We start from the raw sequence: 20,561 nt of genomic DNA on the forward strand, positions 1-20,561 counted from the left end.
AGGTACAATAGTCTATAATACTTTAAGATAGGTTTTTTTTAACCACACTGTCTTAACTACTATATATTTTTACATAGCTTTATTAGGGTATATTACAATAAACTGTACATAATGAAAATGCACAATTAGATACATTTTGACATATGTGTGAAACCATCACAATAAAAAAATAATGAACATACTGTCACTCCCAAAATTTCCCTCTCCTCCTGCCAAAATTTTCCCTAATTTTAAAATTTACTACTGCGTAACCTAACCCTCAGTAAATAGGCAATGCTTGGGACAATCTACTGAGTAATTATATATACTCTTATTTATATTTTTAGAAAATGAGAATATTTCTGATTTAACATCAGAGTTGTAGTGGGACAATAGACATATTGTATAAATTTATTTTAAGTAATGCTAAACATGTAAATAGTTTTTATTGTGTTTGAGTGCTATTTTAGATGTTAAACTAGTGATTTTTTCCTAATGAGCTAAGTTTCTTTATTGATTGAGAACATAATAAGGGATATTGTGAAAGAAGAGAGAAGGGTTGCAATTTGAAATAGTGTTCAGGGTAGAGACCGCATTGAGAAGGAAGGATCTGGACAAAGATTTGAAAGATTGGCTGTCTGCGGCCAAAGCTTTCCAGGTCCGGGAACCAGACACGCAGTGTCTCCGAGGTAAGAAAGCTGAAGATGCAGTAGGGGAAAGGAAGAAGGCCAGTTTGGCTGCACCTGAGTGAGCGAGGGGCGGAACGGTAGGAGAGGGAGCAGAAGAGGAGCGGGCAGCCGAACTGCAGACTCCACAAGCCACTGCACAGGCACTGGCTTTTACTCTGAGAGAAATGGAAGACTACATAGGACAGTTTTGATGAGGTTTCTGTTTTAAAATCTGGCTACAATGTTGAAGATATGTGAAATGGAGTTAAGAGTGAAAGCAGAGGGACTAGTGAGAGGACTGTTTTAGTATTTCAGTGGCAAAATGATGTTACTTAGGCCATGTTGGTAGCACTGAGGTGGTGAGAAGTGGTCAGATTCTCTATATGCACAATAATTGAGAATGTCCTATCAAAATAGATCTATTTTTAATTTTATATTCTAATTATAAGTATAAAATTTAAAAAATTACCAGATAGGAGAAATCCCTTTGAAATGTCATAGCTCTATACTTTAAAATATGATCATATGACTTACTGAATCACTTTATCCAAAGTAATATGATTACATGAAACTCTAATATAATAAATAAATATTAGTATAATGATAATAGTGATGTATAATATCATTATCATTGCTCCCATTTTTTGAGTTCCTAAAACAATTATTTATTTATGTTACATCATTCAGATATTGTGTGAGCAGTGTGGAACAATTCCAACATTGTTCCTGAGGAGATGGGTCCTTTTTCAAATTAGATTTAATCCTTTATTCTATAAATCCTGAAGAATAGGTTTCTCCAAGGAGCAATTCTTAGCCCTCTGTCTTTAGTTCCTCAGTTCTTCTCTTCATATGGTTTTATTGTCATATGACTCCTAAGTTTACATATAAAATTCTCTACCATTGTCTTTTCATGCCTGCATATTTGAAAAATACACTTTTTTAAGTGTCTTCTTGTTCCTTGTGGAAAGCTGAGCTTATTTTTTACTGTAAAGTCAGGATTCTTTTCACTTCTCCATGTTAGAAAAGGTATCACTGCTGCTTCTGATCCTGAGACTTGGAGTTTCCCCTTCACTTTATCTGCTCCCTCTGTAGAGGTGGATTTTATCTGCCTGTGTCTCCAATTAGGGAGACACTTCACGGTTTAATTTCTAATGCTGGTGTCTACTCTACATTTGCTTCCATCCGTACAGCCAGTTACCTGTTTTATATCTCTCCTTGGATGTCTCAGAAGTATCACGCCGCCTCTGTGTTCCAAATTAGCTTTCCTCTAATTCCCTTAAACACAGGACTTCTCCAGTGGGCTCTCTCCCAGGGACCATCAGCACGGGCCTGTGCAGAGAACAAGACGGAAACACAGGGGACATTCTTGACCCCATGTCTAGCTACAGACTTGAGGTCTTAATGTTATCCTCTCTCTTTCCTCTATATTGCATATCTGATCAGTTTCTGAGTCCTCATTTTCTTATTTTATATCACCTGAATTATTTCTATTTTACTTTTGCAATCTTTCCTATTATTATTTTTGAATTCCACTTGTTCCTGACTGTTTTCCTTGTCTCTCAATTTAACCTCACTTTACGTAAATGGTTAAAGTTACCTTCCTCAAATGTGGTTTTTATTACCTCATGCTTAAGAGTTTAACGTGGATATTTTATTAGTGCCAAAGTGTGTAACCCAGAATTCCAGGCACTGAATGCCCCCAGTGTCCCATTAGTCCTATTTTTGTTCACTTTCCAATTTTTCCCTTCCCTCCATATAAATAAATTCATGCATATCATTTCTGAGTTCTGCTTTTTCTGATTTTCTTTTTTCATAGTCCCTGACTTTCTTTTAGCCCATCTAATTATTATAGTCTTCCAGATACGGTTAAACACCACTTCCTGCAAACCTTTTTGTGATTCACATTATAGTACTATGTTTCATTATTGCGTTTTCAGAGCATCTTCAAATTGCCTTATTGATTTAGGTTTTGTTTTTTTCATACCTGATGTTTTATTTTACAATTTTCTTAACATTATTGAAAGATACGAGTTGAGTTCACATTAACAAAGTAATGTAAGTCCTGAGGAAGATGTCTGTCTCTACTCTTATTGGCACAGAAAGTGGTTCACCCTTGGTCCTAAGAAAATCCCTCAGCTTCACATCTGCTTCAGTAAAATCCTCTAATGTATTTGGGACATTGTGGCTAAGAAAATGGTCTATATAATTACATTCTGTGGACATTTAAAAAAATTTAAGAGCTACATGGTGAAAATTATTAGCTACTAATGAAGAACTGTTATTATTACTCTTAATATAATTACCATTTCAGGTTCTAGTTCATTCGAATCTCAAAAAATGGATCGTCCTTCGATTTCCGTGACCTCTCCCATGAGTCCTGGCATGCTGAGAGACGCTCCACAGTTCTTATCTGGACAGCTTGCAGTATGTAATCACTAAATTAATTTCTCCTTTTGGAGTATCAAGTAGTATTTTTATCATATGTTGCTATTTTTTATTTTTTGTAAACCAAGTTCTTCTTAGAATATAACTATGCTTTTAACTCTCAACTTTCTCATTCTTAGTAAACTGAGTGAGCAAGGGGGGAATTAATTAATTGAAGTTCAGTTAGGCTGTGTGTGGGGGAGAGGGCAGGGATTGAACAACAAAAAAAGAAACTCAGTTTTAATTATTTACCATAGTGCTTTCTTTATTATTGTCTTCTGGAATTTAATGAGCAATAGAATTTGTGAAGATTCCTAATTTTTTTACTTTAGTAATATTATTCTAAAATTCAAACATGACTTTTGCTCAGTACCCTGAAATGACTAGAATATGTTATAAACTGTTAAGGGATATAAAAATTCTGCACTATAGAAAGATGGTATATTTGAAACAGAAGTAAATATTTATGTATTTTCCCTGTTGTTTAACCATAAGGAAATTTTAGGTGAGTTATGAGTATTGCTCTGAAATATAATGAAACTTGAGATGCTTTATCAACAGACAAAACTTAGTACCTGGGTAAATAGATAATTGACTACTGAACACACCACATGATTTCATATTAAAAGATCTCTAATTTGAATAAAATAGTTAAAAGTTCAATTATGCATTTTATTTTCATTTTAGAAGAGCTCTGAATATATAAGCCCTCACTTTTTGTTAATTTCTTGTTTTCTTTCCCTTTTAAACCATTTACAAATATTAAAATTTATTCAGTCATACTTTAGAAACATATGGGTTAACATTGACAGTAATGCCAGTAAATTATTGAACTTGAAACTTTATGGCTATTAAGAACTATTTAGATTCTCAAAATCCAGACATTGAATTTTGGATAAAAATTATAATTAAAAACCAAACTATTTTTGGGCTGATATTTTAAGAGCAATAGAAAAAAATCTTTATTACATAAGGTACAAAATATCTCCTTTTATTTTGGGGGGAAGAGGAAGTATTTGATTTATACTGAATTTTCATGAACTTAAAGGAGATATAGAGTATATAAATAAAATTAACATATTCATATTTGTTGAAAAAGTCATTAGACGTGCATTCTGGGACTATTTTGATCAAAAAGGTTACAATTATAAAAAATGCAAGAAAGAAAATTGAGATACTGTTAGGAGATTGTAAATGTCTTACTAAAATGAATTTCTTCTCTTTATTATTTTCTTTTCCTTTCTCTTTTATAAACAGAGTAAACTTGTCATTTGAGGACAATGGTCTTTTTCATTTTTCCACAATGAGTAGCGTCTTTCTACTTATTCTCTTACATACATATATTGATAGTACAGATGTTGTCATTTATGGTTACAAATGTATGTGTCTTTTTTTGTCCACCGTTTTAGGAAGTGGTAATAAATGTTAGCTGTTTTCTTTTTTTTATAGCTCTATTTAAATAGTTTATGTTTTTTTTGTTAAGTAATGTCCTGGGTACCTGGATGATGTCAGTGTATAAATAAATGTGTGTGTGTGTATGTAGTTGGTGCTGTTGGTGGAGGAGGAAGGAGTGAAAGTTAGACTTCCATGATGAGTACAACTTTGTTACCTCTTTTAAAATCCTGAGGCCCTATTACAGGTTGGACAGGAGGGAGGGTGAGGAGAAGCAAGCACAGTGCAGGCATTGCGACAAAGTTCAGATTCCACAGTTTTTCCTCATGATTTGGAAATCTGTTTTTTCCTTTACTTTGTGCACTTTTTTCTTTAAACTTTTAAGAAAATTCTGCTTAAAATTATTTTAATAGCTATTTAATACTTCATTTTAACAATATGTTAAAATAGGATATCTTGCTTATTTCTAATTTATATTATTATAAAGAACACTGCCATGGAAATCCTTTAATATAAAGGATTTTGCATATTTTGTTAGGACAAAATTCTTTTGTCAGGATAACTTTCCAGAAGTAAAATTAGAATATGAAAGGAAAGGAAAATGTTAAGCTCTTGAAATCTGTTGCCTAAAATTTCCTCAGAAATATTTTTACCAAACTAAACTCGAATGATCGATTTAATAAATATACATTAAGGTCTAACTCCTGTTCATTCATGATACTTAGAGCTAGGAATACAACAGTGATCAAGAGAAACATGAATTTTACCCTCATGAAACTTAATTTTATATTTAATCTTTGCACGCAGGAAAACATAAGCAAGATACCCTTTGGATATAGTATTTCCCTTTATATTTAATCCTACTCCTGCCAACTGGAGACAATTCTGGTTTGCTATAGTGCTGCAGAGGTTGGGAGAATGTGCGCCCACGTATATCACTCTTCCTAGGGGAACACCCCTAGGAAGTCACAAGGCAACATTACAATCTCTATATTCTTCTATTTTATCTTTGGGCAGTTTTTTTGCTGTTGATGAGATTTTACCTGGGCCCATAACTTAACAAAATCATGACATGCTAATGCTTGAGAACAAAGATAATTTGTAGTCTATGAGCCAACCTTCCTATAATATGTCATTTATGGACTGCTGTTTCCTCAAATAGAAAATATAATTATAATGCAAATTGGTGTTTAAACTTTCATCTCAAGGTTTTTGATAATTTAAAAAAAAATCATGTAGTATATTTCCTCTGCATGCTTGAACTGTGCTGTTGCTTGTGATTATTCAAAGTGCCCTTAGTGTACTCACTGAGATTGTAAGTGCGAGTTCACGTTTATGACGCCTAGACTATTTGTTAGCCTTGGCACAGTCAGTACTCCCATATTTTGATTTTTCTAAAAATTAGAACTCTTCCATAAGTTAGCGGATTCCTTCTTTAGAGACTTACTTCTATAATTCTCTCAATATTTTAAAAGTAAGTTGCAGTTTTTGGCTAGTTATTTTGATAGGGTTAAGATAAAATATAGCCTTCAATCCTTTTAAAAGTGAGAAATTCTAAAGGAATACACTGATTCTTTTTGACAGTCATTTTACTTTAGGGTCTGTGGTTTATTTATAGTTGCAGTGTTTCTATAACTTTGTTTTAATATATTTGACACCATTTTTAGTGATGACTTTGCAAATGTTGTACATATCCACCTTATATGCCCATTTAAAGGGAGTAAGTAACTGAAGAATAGGCATGCATCCTTAATGTCCCCTTAGAAACTCGAATTTACAGAAAGTTTTTGAAAGTCTATAAAGATTTTTCTTTGGGTGTTTATCCTTCATACTTTATTGTCACATCCTTTGTTATTTTAGAAGCATTGCTTAAAAGGAATGTTCTCAAGATAGTAGTGCAGTATATAGTAGAAAGTGGCATTGAAAATGCAAAATAAATTGTATTGTAGGAATTCAAATTCTTTATTTGGATGAAGCTGAATTGTTATGGATACCAGGCATTTCACATTTGAAATAAGTGAAGTATTATTAATTACAAGTTGCAATGAAATACGTACTGGTAATACTTCACCATTCTATGTGAAAGATCCAGAATCCCATACAGACAGAAAGCAGCTCAGTGGTTGCCAGGAGTTGGGAGGATGGGGGCCTGGGGCGCGATTACTTAACAGGCACAGGATATTCTTGCAGGGTGTTGAATCCGCTTTGAAACCAGAGGGAGGTGATGGTTGCACAGCATTGTGAATGCACTGAATGCCTCTCATTGTACACTTTAAATGATTTATGTGTTATTTGAATTTCACCTCAAGTTTAAAAAATAATTTAATGTTATTATAGCCACATTTAATGTATAAACTTATGAGTGAAGATTAGGTTTAAATTGCCATAGATTTTAGACAATTGACTTCAGAAGTCTGTGAGTTGCTCATTTGTTTTAGAAGGTTGAAAATCTTTGCCTGAAAAGATTAATTTTTTAAAAGTACTATTTCTTTTAAAGTAATCTTTTAGTTTATGAATGGGAGTAGTATTTACTTCTATTATCTTGGCATTTTTGTTCTGAATCAGATAGAACAAGTGAGAGGGCAAGGAAAATAAAATCTATTTCTAAATAGAGGACTTGGTTAGCTCCTTCCTGTATAGCATGCCTCGTTAATCTGTATACATTTCATACATCCCTTCCCCACTTGCTAGAGAATTACCCACCTGGAGTTATGCAGACAGATGTCAGTAACACACTTCATATCGAAACATTTCTTTCTTCCTTTGGTATGTTCCCATACAAAAAGAAAGATAGCTTAGATTTGAGAGAATGATGGCTCATGATTGAATGATAGTTTTTTTTTCAAGGTCTGCTTTCCCTTATGTCTTAGATTTATGTGTTACAAAGTGTAAATCGGCAGTAGTCTTAATACCTGTTAAGGCTTTCCATGTAGCAGCTGGAAGCCATTAAGTACAATATACACAACTCTTTGAGTTAGACAGGATAGACATCCATAGGAAATGTAAGGGATGGAATGGAATTTTGGTGAAAGAAGCAAAATTAAATATCTTGAAATGCATCCCCAAACCCAGAAATACGCTTCTTATTCTGTTCCTGAATTAACTGTTGGCATGCCTTATAATAAAGGCACAAAATTCTGATTATTTTGATATCTTTGTTGGAAATCGTTTCAAAAAAAGAAGTCAGAAGAGAAATGAAATTTGATTTTACTCAAAGAATATGAAATAGAATGATTTAATTGAGGTGGGCTGTATTTTCTGCCTTTAATACCGTTGCCAACATAAGAAACATTCAAACCTGTGGAGAATTTTTGGTGAGTTTGCCAAACTGGCTACAATCGCAGGGAAGCAATATCTCAACAGATTGAGAAATACTCCAGAGAATGGCAGCTTAGCACCTTATTTTATACATTATATAATCAAAGGAGGAGTCATAAGGGGGTTACATCAAGTCCGTTGGTGATAGATTAGGGAGGCAGGAGAAAGGAAACAATTGCAGTTAGGCCTCAGATAAGGTCCCTTTTAATTATGTTCGAGAGTCTTTAATGTCTTTTCCAGTGGACAATAATTTCCTTGTTGTAAATTGTGGTTTTTGAAGTCTTTGTTTCCTAGGAGTGCACTGTGAAATGTTACTAATTTATTAGTCCCTGAAAGCTGGTTAATGAGCCCTTAATAATAATGTAGAATGTCTTCTTTTAGTAAAGTTGATTTATATGTTTCTTTATTTAGATTTATAGGGTGGCTAGTCACTATTTTGTAAGGAGAAAGGCTCTGTTTACCATGGATTTTATGTTGAAGCGTACTATGAGGAGAGCTTTTGGCCAATGATGATTTAAAGCTTCCGAAAATTTACCTAGTTGAGTTTTGTGTGCTCTGTTGTGTTATTTGTGTGCTCTATTAATCCAGAGAACTGGGAGTGATAGGCACAATGAAAATACTGTAGAATAGGCCATATATTATAAATGGATTATATTGTTTGTTTAGTAAAGGAGTCCCTTAGTCACTGACTTGGAATTCTCTGATTTGGGAATTAATTTTTTGAAGTAATTTACCTACCATTAAAGCTGTTGTTTTTCTGCAGGGGAATTCCTTAACCCATACAAAATTATAACTAACACATTTTTGATATTTTTGAGATAGTGGCATTTGGATAAAATCCAATTACCATATCTGGATTTGAGGGAAGTGAGAAATGTTCTCTGGTCCAGAAGAATGATTTTCCTGGGCTATATATTGGACAAATAAAACATTTGCTTTATATTTTGTGAGTTACAGTAAAAGCAAGTTTTCAGTAATATTGTTTACTTCATGAAGTTATTTTTGAGGACTTTATTTTTAGCTTATGTACATGTTAAAGTGCCGTATTGGTAATTAAGCTGTTATAGGTAAGATTGGTTTCTGACTGGGTCCAAGCCCTATTCGTTGGTTGGGGCAAAGGTCCCCCCTTTTGTTGTCATTTTTTCCCTTTGCAGCTGTCCATTAGAACTATAAATGAGAGTTTTTATTGGTTTAATGGAAACAAGGGACGTTCTTAGGTTTGGATAATGTAACTATTTAATGCTGCCTGTCTAGCCACAGCATTGGCTAAGTATTTTGCTTTGCTACCATAGTGGCAGCTTTAGTAAACCCTGGAAATTTGATAATTGCCAATTGTTTTAATTTTTGTATTACATTTAATAATTTTGCAATTTAATTTCCTTTTTTTATGGGCTGCCCTGGGAAATTTAAGAAACCCTTCTGTTTTAACAATATTTGAAAGTTGTGAGGTACATTAAAAGCCTAGCTATTATTAGTGTAAGTAATTGGCTATTTAATTTTTGGCCAGTTGACAAGTGCCAGCTAGAATAAGTAATTAGGCTTGTTGGGCAGATTTTACTCAGGTAAATGAGAACTTGGTTATGTCCACCATGGAAGGTACTGCATACTCAGCTTGGTGACATTCTTGTTTATTTTTCAAACATCTTGTAAACTAAATTAAATCAGCATCATTAAGGTTTTTTTTTTTTTTGAAAGAATTCCTAGGAACAAGAGGGTGGTCAGATCGTTTGATTTTAGTAAGACATATTGTGGCTGGGCCATTAATCACATTCAGTAAAACCCAGGAATCTTTTAAGCTGTTCTTTTATTTTTTTTGGAAGAGAAAAAGATAGGATTCCTTTGAGTCTTTCAGGTTAATTAGTAGTCCATTCCTATGTATTAGATAACCAAAGTATTTTATATGGGGTGAACAGAATCAGAACTTGTTTTTTTAATATTGTGTTTCCTGGGGAATTTAGTAAGTTCCTAGAGTATAAACTAAATTATTCACATTGTATCACAGTGGAATTTCTAGGACATTTAACACTATTTAAATTAGCTTTTAGTATTTAAGGCAATAGGTTGGACTTTCCCATATATTCCTGGGCCATTATTGTCCAAGTAAACTTGTAATTCTTCCAGGTGAAAGCAAAGAGGTATATAAATAGAATGTAGGTATTTTTATTTTTTTTTGGCAAAACTTCCCATGTATCAAGCATTTTAAATAGGCCTAATTAGTTTAAAACTTTTTTTTTATAAGGAGAGAGAATAAATCCTTGAGGTATTCCAGGGCCCATCGGAATAATTCAAAGTCATTTCTTGGTTTAAAAGTCTTTTAAAATTTAAACAAACTTAACTAAAAGACCATAACATAAGCCTTTTATTTTTTTGTAAATTTGGATAAAATAAACACATATGTTTTGGTAATAACTTTAAAGGACATTAATTAAACTTAAATCAGGTTTAATATTAAATATTTTGACCAGACCACAGGATTGGGTTTAATTTATATAAGTATTTTAATTTCTTTAGGCCAATAAAATATTACACCCTAATAATGCCATCCAGAGGCAGAAAAAAACGTGCACTACACATATTATATAGATGAACGCATATTATATTAAAACCATGCACATTTAGACCATACACATAATCTAAATTACTAATTTTTCTAGAGAAGGGCAACTTTAGCCACTTTAGCTTATAAACTTAAAACTTACCTCAACTTCTACAACTTTCATAACCTTTACAAAACTGAGAAACTTTCGTATTTTCACAAACCTTATTCATTCAGAAATAACTATTTTTATAATTTACTTACTTTCCTTTCCCTTAAAAGTATTTTTATTTTATGCCTTCTATTACCAAAACCATGCAAATTATTTGTGACTTAATTTGAATTCTTAACTTTCAGAAACCTCAATTTCCAATAATAACCAAAAATGAGCAGCCAGGCCCTGGCTGGCGTAGCTCAGTGGATTGAGCACGGGCTGGGAACTAAAGTGTCCCAGGTTCGATTCCCAGCCAGGGTACATTCCTGTGTTGATGGCCAGAACCCCCAGCAACCACACATTGATGTTTCTCTCTCTCTCTCTCTATCTCCCTCCCTTCCCTCTCTAAAAATAAAAAAATAAAATAAAATCTTTAAAAAAACTAAAATAAAATAAAAGGCTGTATTTGAAAAAAAATGTATAAAAAAATGAGCAGCCGGTATTATCTAGATCAACTTTTATGAATATATTTCATAACCTGTAGAAACATAGGTCCCTTTATTGGCGAATACACTTACTTTCAAGAACCACTCCTTTTTTTTTTTAAAGATTTTATTTATTTATTTTTAGGGAGGGAAGGGGGGAGAGAGAGAGAGAGAGAGAGAGAGAGAGAGAGAGAGAGAGAGAGAGGGAGAAACATCAATGTGCGGTTGCTGGGGGTTATGGCCTGCAACCCAGGAATGTACCCTGGCTGGGAATCGAACCTGGGACACTTTGGTTCCCAGCCCGCGCTCCATCCACTGAGCTACGCCAGCCAGGTAGCAAGAACCACTCCTTTAACAAAGGCATCTGTAAACAAGATTCTCATTAACAGCTCCAAATCCACTCCATAGCCTTTCTTCAACAAAAGCCAAAAGCAGGGGGACCCAAGACTTGTCCAGCAGTCAATGTTTTAGCATTTTGAAATATTTGGATATTCAATAACCTTAATTAAAATGGAGTCATTTAGAAAGGAGTAGCTGAAATAAATCAAATTGATTTCATTAGATATGGTTAAGGTTCTCCTCCCCAACCTTTTTGATAAGATTTACCTTCCCAAAACTTTGCATTTTAAGGATGGTCCAGGTTAAGAGTTCTTGGAGACCCGGTATTTGCATTTCAAAGGCAGACTTTGCTTTCAGAGTTGTAAAGGGGAGAGAATGGGTTGTTGGCATTTATTAGCTTCAGAAGCCTTCTCCAGCTCAGAGACTTATTTATTAATGGTTTTAAAAAATGTGTATGTGATTCTTCTAGAAGCTTTTAATTTCCAAATCAGTATACACTTCCCATTCATTCAGTTTAGTTTTAGAGCTGGCATTTTCTAATTTTGCATGCAAAAATTAATTTAGGTGTCAAAGGAAAACTGCGTTTTGGACATTTTAAGTTGATATTATTTTTAGTTAAATCTCTCCATTTCTGTAATACACTTGCAAGTCAAAGCTTCTTACCAGGAGTATTGCTGAGGGCTGGGGTCTGGGAGTTTCTGGCTTTGGAGGCACAATTTCCCATGTTAATTTTAGTTTTGTTTTGAGGTCTGTAGAGTGTGCACCTCACATTCTCAGAAAGCAATACCAATTAAAAAGCCAAAGTTGAAAACCAGCTACTCTTTTTTTTTTTTTAAGTCCTGCCTTAGCCTGGGTTCTACTTCAAGGATTTAAGAAAACAGCTCAAATAAAGTCAGGACCTCATACCTTACAATGGGGAGGTCCGGAATTCCAGCTGAAATTTACCCAAGTTCACCCTTTGCAAAAGGAGGAGCCAGGGAGGCACACTGGGCCCCTGCTGGTACCTAGGAGGGGACCTGGTCTGCAAGGTGGTCCTGGGTGGGCTGCTTTTAAGTCCTGCTGTGGTTGCCAAGTTAATGTCAATGTTAGAAACACTCAAAACTTAGAGAATTTTTGTTAAGTTTATTTGAGGCAAACGGACGACAATTGCCAGGAAGCAGTATCTGAACTGATTGGGAAATGCTCCAGAGAATGGCAGTTTAGCACCTGTTCTATATGTCAGAACCAAAGAAGGAGCCATAAAAGGATTACAGGAAGTCCACTGGTGATAGATTAGGGAGGCAGGAGAAAGGAAGTTAGGAAACTTCTGGGATTGGAGAAAAGGTAAAATGATAGATACATACTTTTTGTACTTCGGTGGGTAAAGGATAGTTAACACTCAACAATTAACACAATAACAATAACAATGAGAGGATTTGTGGTCTCAGCTTGTGCCCAAAGCCTTTGGGAAAAAGGGAAGTTACCTTGACATTCCAAAGGTAAGTTATTGTAGATGCAAAAAGACAATAGACAGGTAAAGATTGACCTTTATTAGGGAAAAATACTGGCCTAGGACATGACTACTTGCTATGAGTTGCTTTTAGTTAATAATTTTTGATTTTAGAGCATCCTCTGTGGTTACTTTAGTTCTCTTGAGTTTGTAAGGCTGCCTAGCAGGCCTTCCCTGAGCTGTCAGGTTAATTTGTGGCCCCTTTCCTTCCACAGTGTCTTATCGAATTTTGTTTTGAATTTTGTTTGAGTGTGTAGTCAGTTTTCGTTGCTGTTCTGTTTCTGTTTTCTCCTACGAATTGGAGATAATACCAACTAGTGCCTAGCGTTGTCAGAGGCAATAAAGTTGCAATAAACTGTCAGTAAAGGCTTGAAAAAATATAAAGAACTGTAAATATAAAAATAAATGTGTTATCTTGAGCAGTACACAATAAATGTCTAAAAATGTTGTTTAAATACTAGGACCTGGTATAAATTCTTAAACTACAAATCACCTAATTAATCCTGTGCATTCCAGCATACTGTGTTATTCTTTTAAGAATTAATACTGAGTCAACTTGACTAATATTTTTTTAGAATTTTGTTAGAGATATCTTTTTGGAGAAGTTACACAATTACTTCCTCAGATGTCTTTTCGCTAATAACTATAATGCATTTTTATCTGATTTCATTTTGTACTGGGATTTTTTTCTTTGTACTGTGTTTGAGGGGAAACCTGAAATTTCTTGGCTGTTGTTTTATTTACACTCATACTTTCAGAAATTACGAGCCTGAATATGTTATCTTAAATCCAGTTTTAATTCCTGTTATATTGATTATATTTAAAAACCTGATTGAGAAATTCTAAGATTTTACATATTTCAGCATTTTGACAAAATTAATTTATCCATTACATTGATGTACTTACTTTAGATGTATATTGTCATGGAAAAGTTATATTTAAGGGGTAGTTGTATGTGTTTGTTTTTACTTTGGTCTTTTAGTTCCAGTGTGTTGTCCTTTTGGTTTTGTTTTATTGCTTTTTTCTTTAATTTTGCTTACCAGAGCCAAAGCCTTAGTAGAAGAACAACGCCTTTTGTTCCTAGGGTTCAGGTAAAGGCCTTGTCTGCCTGATAGAAACTAAAGTTGTGTCTTAACCCTTATTTGTATGCTTTTGGAAAATGCGTAGTAGGTAAACTTGTTTTGGTATGTTGCTCCAAATCATATTATTGACTTTCAGATCATTTTATGAGCCAACTTATAAAATTCTGCATGGGGATTAAAATAAAATAAAAATTTAAAGAGACAATTTTTGTTAGTGATTTTATATGATGTACTGAATACTAAAACTCTTAGTGGTATTTAATGTAAATTCTACTTATATGTGTAGCATTGGAAGAAATAACTAATTTTATACTCTTGATACTTGCTTTTACTATGCACAGTTGCTGTCTCTTTAAATCATTCATTATATCACTTAACATCTACATTCTTTTGCATTTTCCAAGCAATATCCCCTTGAGGAGATTGGCAAATAGATTTGTACCTTATCTAAAACACGAATTTTACCCATATTATGTATAAGGTTCAACATTTGGAAAGTATATTACTTTGAAAAAAGAAGATCAAAATTCAAATAAAATGGGTTTGTTTATATTTTGTAATTGTAATTTCATTTAATTTTACTGTAATAATTGGGTACAAGTTGTTTGCCTCTTTTCATTAGGAAACCCTTATATGGTAATGCCAATATAGTTTGTTTAAAAAGTAGTAGTATTGCTTTCCTTGCTTTGCTGCATGTTTTTTTTTATGTTACTGGTTTTGAATAATACTAATTTAGTTGAATTTTAAAAATTAAACTTGTTCTAGTTAATATTATATAGTGTAAAATATTTACTTGTGCTGCTAAGGCTCTGCTTAGGAGATTTAAAAATGGTTACATGGTGAAGCTGGACTGATAGTTTTGTTCAAACAATTAAAATGATACCAAGATTTCTATTAATGAAAATGAGGTAAATGTAAAGAAGTATGTCGTATCTAGAATTGTGAGATGCATTTGTTATGTTTTGGGAAATCAGCAGATATATTGACCACTTGTTTTAAAAGCATAGATAAACAATTTTGAAATGTAATAAGACAGCTAAGAAAATGATTATGCTTTGATAATATGAACTGGATATCTGTTAAAAACTTCAATGGAAGTCCGTGACATAAAATGAAAATTGGAGCTATTGATCAGATGCCCAATTTAAGACAGTTTATTAAAAAGTTTAATTTTGATAAAAAGTTAAAATAAAAATATGCCTATATATATTTTATATCTATATTTTTACATTTATATATTTGTGAAGTATAATCTAATAAACTATTAAAGTATTATGAAAATGTGAAAGCTATATGCCTAATATGTTTATATAAGAAAAGAATATTATTAATAAGTTGATATTTTTGGTTTTCCATGGCATAAGAATATCTAAAAACAATACTCCTTATTATATATTTGAAATATATATATCTCAGATACTTCGCTGTAATGATTTCAAAGGAGTAACCATATTGTCTGTGGAAATAACTAACTACAAGTGCTTAGTCTTAAACCCTTAAAACCTCACAGAAATCAATAATTTTCTTAATTATGAGCTTAGTCTAATAATGATCATTGTTTCTTTATTTCTTAACTATAAATTTTAATGGAAAAAATTAGCCTTTTACATATTTTTCTCTTTATGGTGTCTAATATTAGATTTTTCATATCATGGGAAAATAAGCTTTTTTATTTCTATAGACAATAGAGAGTACCAGAAATTACTCTGGTTCTGCTCACACAGTTTAGAGGACCCATGATGCATGTTTTATGATAACATCTCTGTTTTATCTTATATATAGGATACTCTTGTATTTCTTACCTTTTGTTTTTGTTTTCCCCTCTTGTCTTTTGCCAGAATAGTTCAGTCTATTTCTTTTCCATTTACCCTCATCTGTATGTATGTTAAATATTGTTAGGCGAGCAAATACTGGAACTTTTTTCTCCATTCAAATGTAAGAGCCTTTCTTTTTTTTAAGGTTGATCCCCTAATCTGAGGCCATGGTTCTCAAAGTATAATGTCCATGACAATCACCTGGAGGACTCTGGTGAAAGGGTAATTCTTGCCTTGGCTGGTGTGGCTCAGTGGATTGACTGCCAGCCTGTGAACCAGAAGGTCGCAGGTTTATTCCCAGTCATAGCACATGCCTGGGTTGCAGGCCAGGTCCCCAGTTTGAGGCATGCAAGAGGCAACTGATTGATGTATCTATCTCTTGCACATCGATTTTTCTCTCCCTCTCTTTCTCCCTCCCTTCCCCTCTGTCCATAAATAAACAAATAAAATCTTTAAAAAATTAAAAAATGGTAATTCCTGGACCCTATTCTGATTCAGTAGGTGAGAGGTGGGCCCCAGGAATTTTTAGCTTCTTCACACTGATGCAGGAGGTTTGTGAACAACAGACTTTTGTAGTCTGTTTTAACTGAGCAGCTTTATTAGGAAAATGTTTTGTTACACAGCGGCAAGGTAATACCTGCATTAAACATACGGACTACAACAAAACGAGTAGTGATTATAATTTTAAAAATTTAAATATTTCTTGCTGTTGTTCTATAAGAGGGCTGATTCCATTTGACAAAAAAAGTGTATAAATAATTTTATAGGCTCTTTTGCACCATCAGTCTTCCTCTTCTCTTGCTCAGCTTCTCATTCTCTAAGATACAAAATCAGGGACTCAACAAAGCCCTGTTATCCTGGCCTGGACCTGCCTGTCCTCATTGGAGGAGAGGGAAGGACTGGCATGAGATGTATATTTAAATTTTTTACTTTTTTATTGAATTTATGTGGGTAACATTGGTTAATATAATTACATAGCTTTTAGGTCTACAATTTTATAATACATTGTCTGTATATTGTACTGTGCGTTCACCACCCCAGGTCGAGTCTCCTTCCACCACCATTTATGTTCCCATACCCTCTTTTCTGCCTCCAAAATAATTTGTGAACATTGTTTATTCAGATTAAAGGAAAAATTAAATCATTAACGTGTATATACATATATACCATAAAAATATAAACCATAAAATACATGTTCTGTACATGCAATTTTATTCCCAAATTTTAAATTTTTGATTCAATTTCAACTTCAAGATAGTAGTCAGGTGAGCTCTGAGCCAACTTGTGGGTCACAGTCACAGCTATCACAGATCCTGATATCGTCACATCTGCTAGCGAGGGGAGGGAGTGTGAGGTGTGTGTGGGGGAGGTGACGGTTGTTAAATCAAGTGAATTCAGTAGCTGGATGTTACATTTCAGTTCCTAATTATGGCAGAGGGAAATTAGTCACATTTTCTCATCTCACCTTATAAAATATACCCCCTTATTCTAAGGACTGTGATACATTTGTATCACAAACATAAAAAGACTTTATATCTATTCAAGAAATTTAAAAATAGGAATTTATTATAGTTTTAAATACAAACATAAGAATTTTATTGACTAAAGTTACTAGTAATTCCCCATTGCTTATAATCGTTGAAACATCTTCTGCTGTGCGATAACATAAAACATTTCCTTATAAATTTGCTATGAATGCCATATAAACAAGTTACTATCTGTTCAGTTCATTTTGAGCATGTATTTTGAACTCATTATTGTAGAGGGGCCAAAATGAACTACAGTGATTTTTGCATAAAGATAAAGGAAGCAATCATTGTATAGAAAGTCTTCATTATGGTAGTATAATTATTATGTGCATATTAATAAGCAATCAAATTAGGATAATAAAAGTCCAAGTAATACATCAAATGAAATATTTGAATTAATTCTTCTATTCATTGAAGTTATTAAAGCATATCCATTTATTTTAACTAAGCGCAATTTACTAAGTGAAATTTATATTCTGTGCTAGTATCAGTGTAAGGGAATGTGGTGAGTGATGATTGGAATATAAAAATTATCTTATGGTGGTAAATGTTTGAGCTGATAAATGAATATTTTTGCTTTTCAGATAAAACTATGGTTTGACAAGGTTGGTCACCAGTTAATAGTTACAATTTTGGGAGCAAAGGATCTCCCTTCCAGGGAAGATGGGAGGCCAAGGAATCCTTATGTTAAAATTTACTTTCTTCCAGACAGAAGGTAGGGATATAAGACAAAAATGAATGTTTTTGGAAATAAGTCAGAAATGTTAATAGCAGTGGGTGTTTTGATTCTGTATTATTTATTTTTATCATACCTATCATACACTTGCAAAGTTTAACACAAGTATAATGATTTTAGGAATCAAAATAGTGACAGTAAATACTTTGAGATTGTTTTTAATACGTCAAGTGTTCATAATACATCATTTTCTTGCATATTTATTAGGTTGTATGGATTATTATATCTTAAATAATGTATGTTTCTATTTATCAAAATTATTTAAAATTATCTTCCTTTAAATCAGATGTATTTTTAATACAAACTACAGAGGCAAATAGTAGAAATGGTAGTAAAAGGTACTCATCATATTCCTGTACACTTCCTACCTTGTTTTCCTAAGACATTATTTCTTTAAATTCTGTAAAATTAATGCATGTACTTTTTATTTCATTGCCCCATATCACCAAGGAAATTTACCATTGGGTCCAGAATCAGCTTCTTCAAGATATTTTTTGTGTCCTTGCTATAAAATAAATATTTGATTCTACCCTGATTTAAATAGAGAACTTAGGGATGGAGACAACTTATCAAAAATTATCGAATCACTCTTAGTTTCAGGCACATGAAAATAAAGGACATTGTTCAATAGCACCATAAAAAAGAAGGAAGTAATGGCTGCAGCTGCCCTTTCCCCAGCGATTCTGCATCCCCGGCTGTCAGGGCTGGGTGTTCACAGCTCTGGTCCTTCTTTTCTCAGGTTGCAACTGGCTGGGACACAATGTGATCATAAATATGTTCTATACACTTATGGACCCTTTATTACTTAGTTTAAGTTAAAGTCATTCAGGTTAAGTTGAGTGCCAAAGTATCCTCTGAAGAACAATTTCAGCAAAAAAAAAAAAAAGAGAGAGAAAGGAAAGGAAAGAAAGTTATCAAAGACCTTCAGTTTTATTTGATACACATTTTGAAGTGGAAACTATACTAGAAAATATCGAGGTGGCACAGTATCTAAAGTTATTAGAAACTGTTCGCTATATAATTTTATTTTACAAAGTTTGCTTGAAGACAGTTGTTCTCTAACAACTTAAGCTGTCTTTTAGATAGGGATACACTTCGTACTGTGAAGAGGGAAGAGGACATCCATGACTAGACTGATAACTCTTGCTTAAAGTTCAGTTTGCCTTATTAAATTGTAATTATATATGGTGGGTTTGAAAAGAACTTCAGGTGTATCTAGCCTCCCTCCCATCCAGTGTAGAAATCCCTTGTAAAATAGTTATTCTTTCAGAGCTTTTCTCACTCTTTAAGAGGAAGTCAAGGCTTATTCTTCTGTTCCCTCTCAGATTGAGGTGTAAACCATTCTTGAATTAGATAGCAAGGTCCCACTAAGTACTTGCTTTCTGGCTTAATGGAAAGACCTTTGTCTCTTGACAGGGTCCCAAATTCTTTTTTAATGGATGGAATATAAGTAGATGCTTTACAAATATTAGTCAAAATTTTAGAAGGCTGGGGGTGAGAGAAAAGTCATAAATCATAGTTCCTGTTATTATTTCTATTACTTTGTTAATTATTTTTATTTATACCAGTTCTCTTCAATAAAATTGAATAGAGATAAAATCTCCCACATGGCTTTTCTTTCCAAGGCCTTAAAAATTAATAAAGATACATGGTTTTAAGGTGGCTTTCTGTTCCACTAAATATATAAGCTCTGGAAACATTTGCTTTTGATTAATCATATTTACATTAAACATTAAGCCCTGTGTTCACCTTGGAAAAGTTACTCAGTTCCCATTTCAGAGACATTCTGTCCCTTAGTCCTCCCTGCTTTCGCTTTCCCAGCACTGTCAGCACTGTGCTGTGCCCGGAGCATTCATAGCGGTTAGCACAGTTTGACTTGGAGTTCATTGCCCAGCTCTCGCATCAAATAGGCTCTCTAGGTAACTTAATCAGATTTCCTTCATGGGTGATCTTCTTTATTACTGTTCAGCCATTGATCTTAATGAGCTGCACAAAGAATGAATGCACCCAGGGATGTGTAAGACAGTGCCCTGGAGTTCAAGAAGAAATATTTAAATTTGCCCTGGCTGGCGTAGCTCAGTGGATTGAGCACGGGCTGCTTTCCAAAGTGTCGCAGGTTCGATTCCCAGCCAGGGTATATGCCTGGGTTAGAGGCCACGGCCCCCAGCAACCGCACATTGATGTCTCTCTCTCTCTCTATCTCCCTCCCTTCCCTCTCTAAAAATAAATAAATAAAATCTTAAAAAAAAGAAATATTTGAATTTTTATTTATTTTGTCTCATTATTTTAACTTCTATTTTATATATGTATAAATGTATACAATATTTAGTACAACAGTATAGTAATGCATGTAATTCATAAGTATATGTGCATATAATGGGATGCATAGTTAAAAACATTCACTTACAGATATAAAAAGCAGGGTAGCCTTTGAGGTGTAAATCCCATCTAGAAGGATGTCCAGCTTCCATTTCTAGCTCACATTTAGCAGCCAACTGACATAGAAATAATTTTACAATGTTTTAAAAGAACTGATAAATGCCAAATAGGCAAGCATATACTTTTTGTACGTTAGAAAGTAACTTGATAGAATGTAATTACAGTTGCTCATTAGCT

General features: G+C 33.5%; 1 protein-coding gene across 36 annotated transcripts in view; it reads left to right on the plus strand.

The window, feature by feature from the left end:
- Window positions 1-20,561, plus strand: part of RIMS2 (regulating synaptic membrane exocytosis 2) — a 463,509-nt gene that overhangs the window by 238,506 nt on the left and 204,442 nt on the right. For 25 of the 36 annotated variants that reach the window (XM_028533564.2, XM_028533553.2, XM_028533554.2 and 22 more), the window contains 2 exons: window positions 2,959-3,071; window positions 17,794-17,924. In XM_028533564.2, the coding sequence (XP_028389365.1) occupies window positions 2,959-3,071; window positions 17,794-17,924 (244 nt within the window). Of the gene's footprint in view, window positions 1-2,958; window positions 3,072-13,827; window positions 13,876-17,793; window positions 17,925-20,561 lie in introns of all 36 variants that reach the window. The other 11 variants (XM_028533552.2, XM_028533556.2, XM_028533568.2 and 8 more) reach the window with 1 other exon arrangement.

This window comes from Phyllostomus discolor, chromosome 7 (assembly GCF_004126475.2).
Source record: "Phyllostomus discolor isolate MPI-MPIP mPhyDis1 chromosome 7, mPhyDis1.pri.v3, whole genome shotgun sequence".
NCBI lineage: Eukaryota > Metazoa > Chordata > Mammalia > Chiroptera > Phyllostomidae > Phyllostomus > Phyllostomus discolor.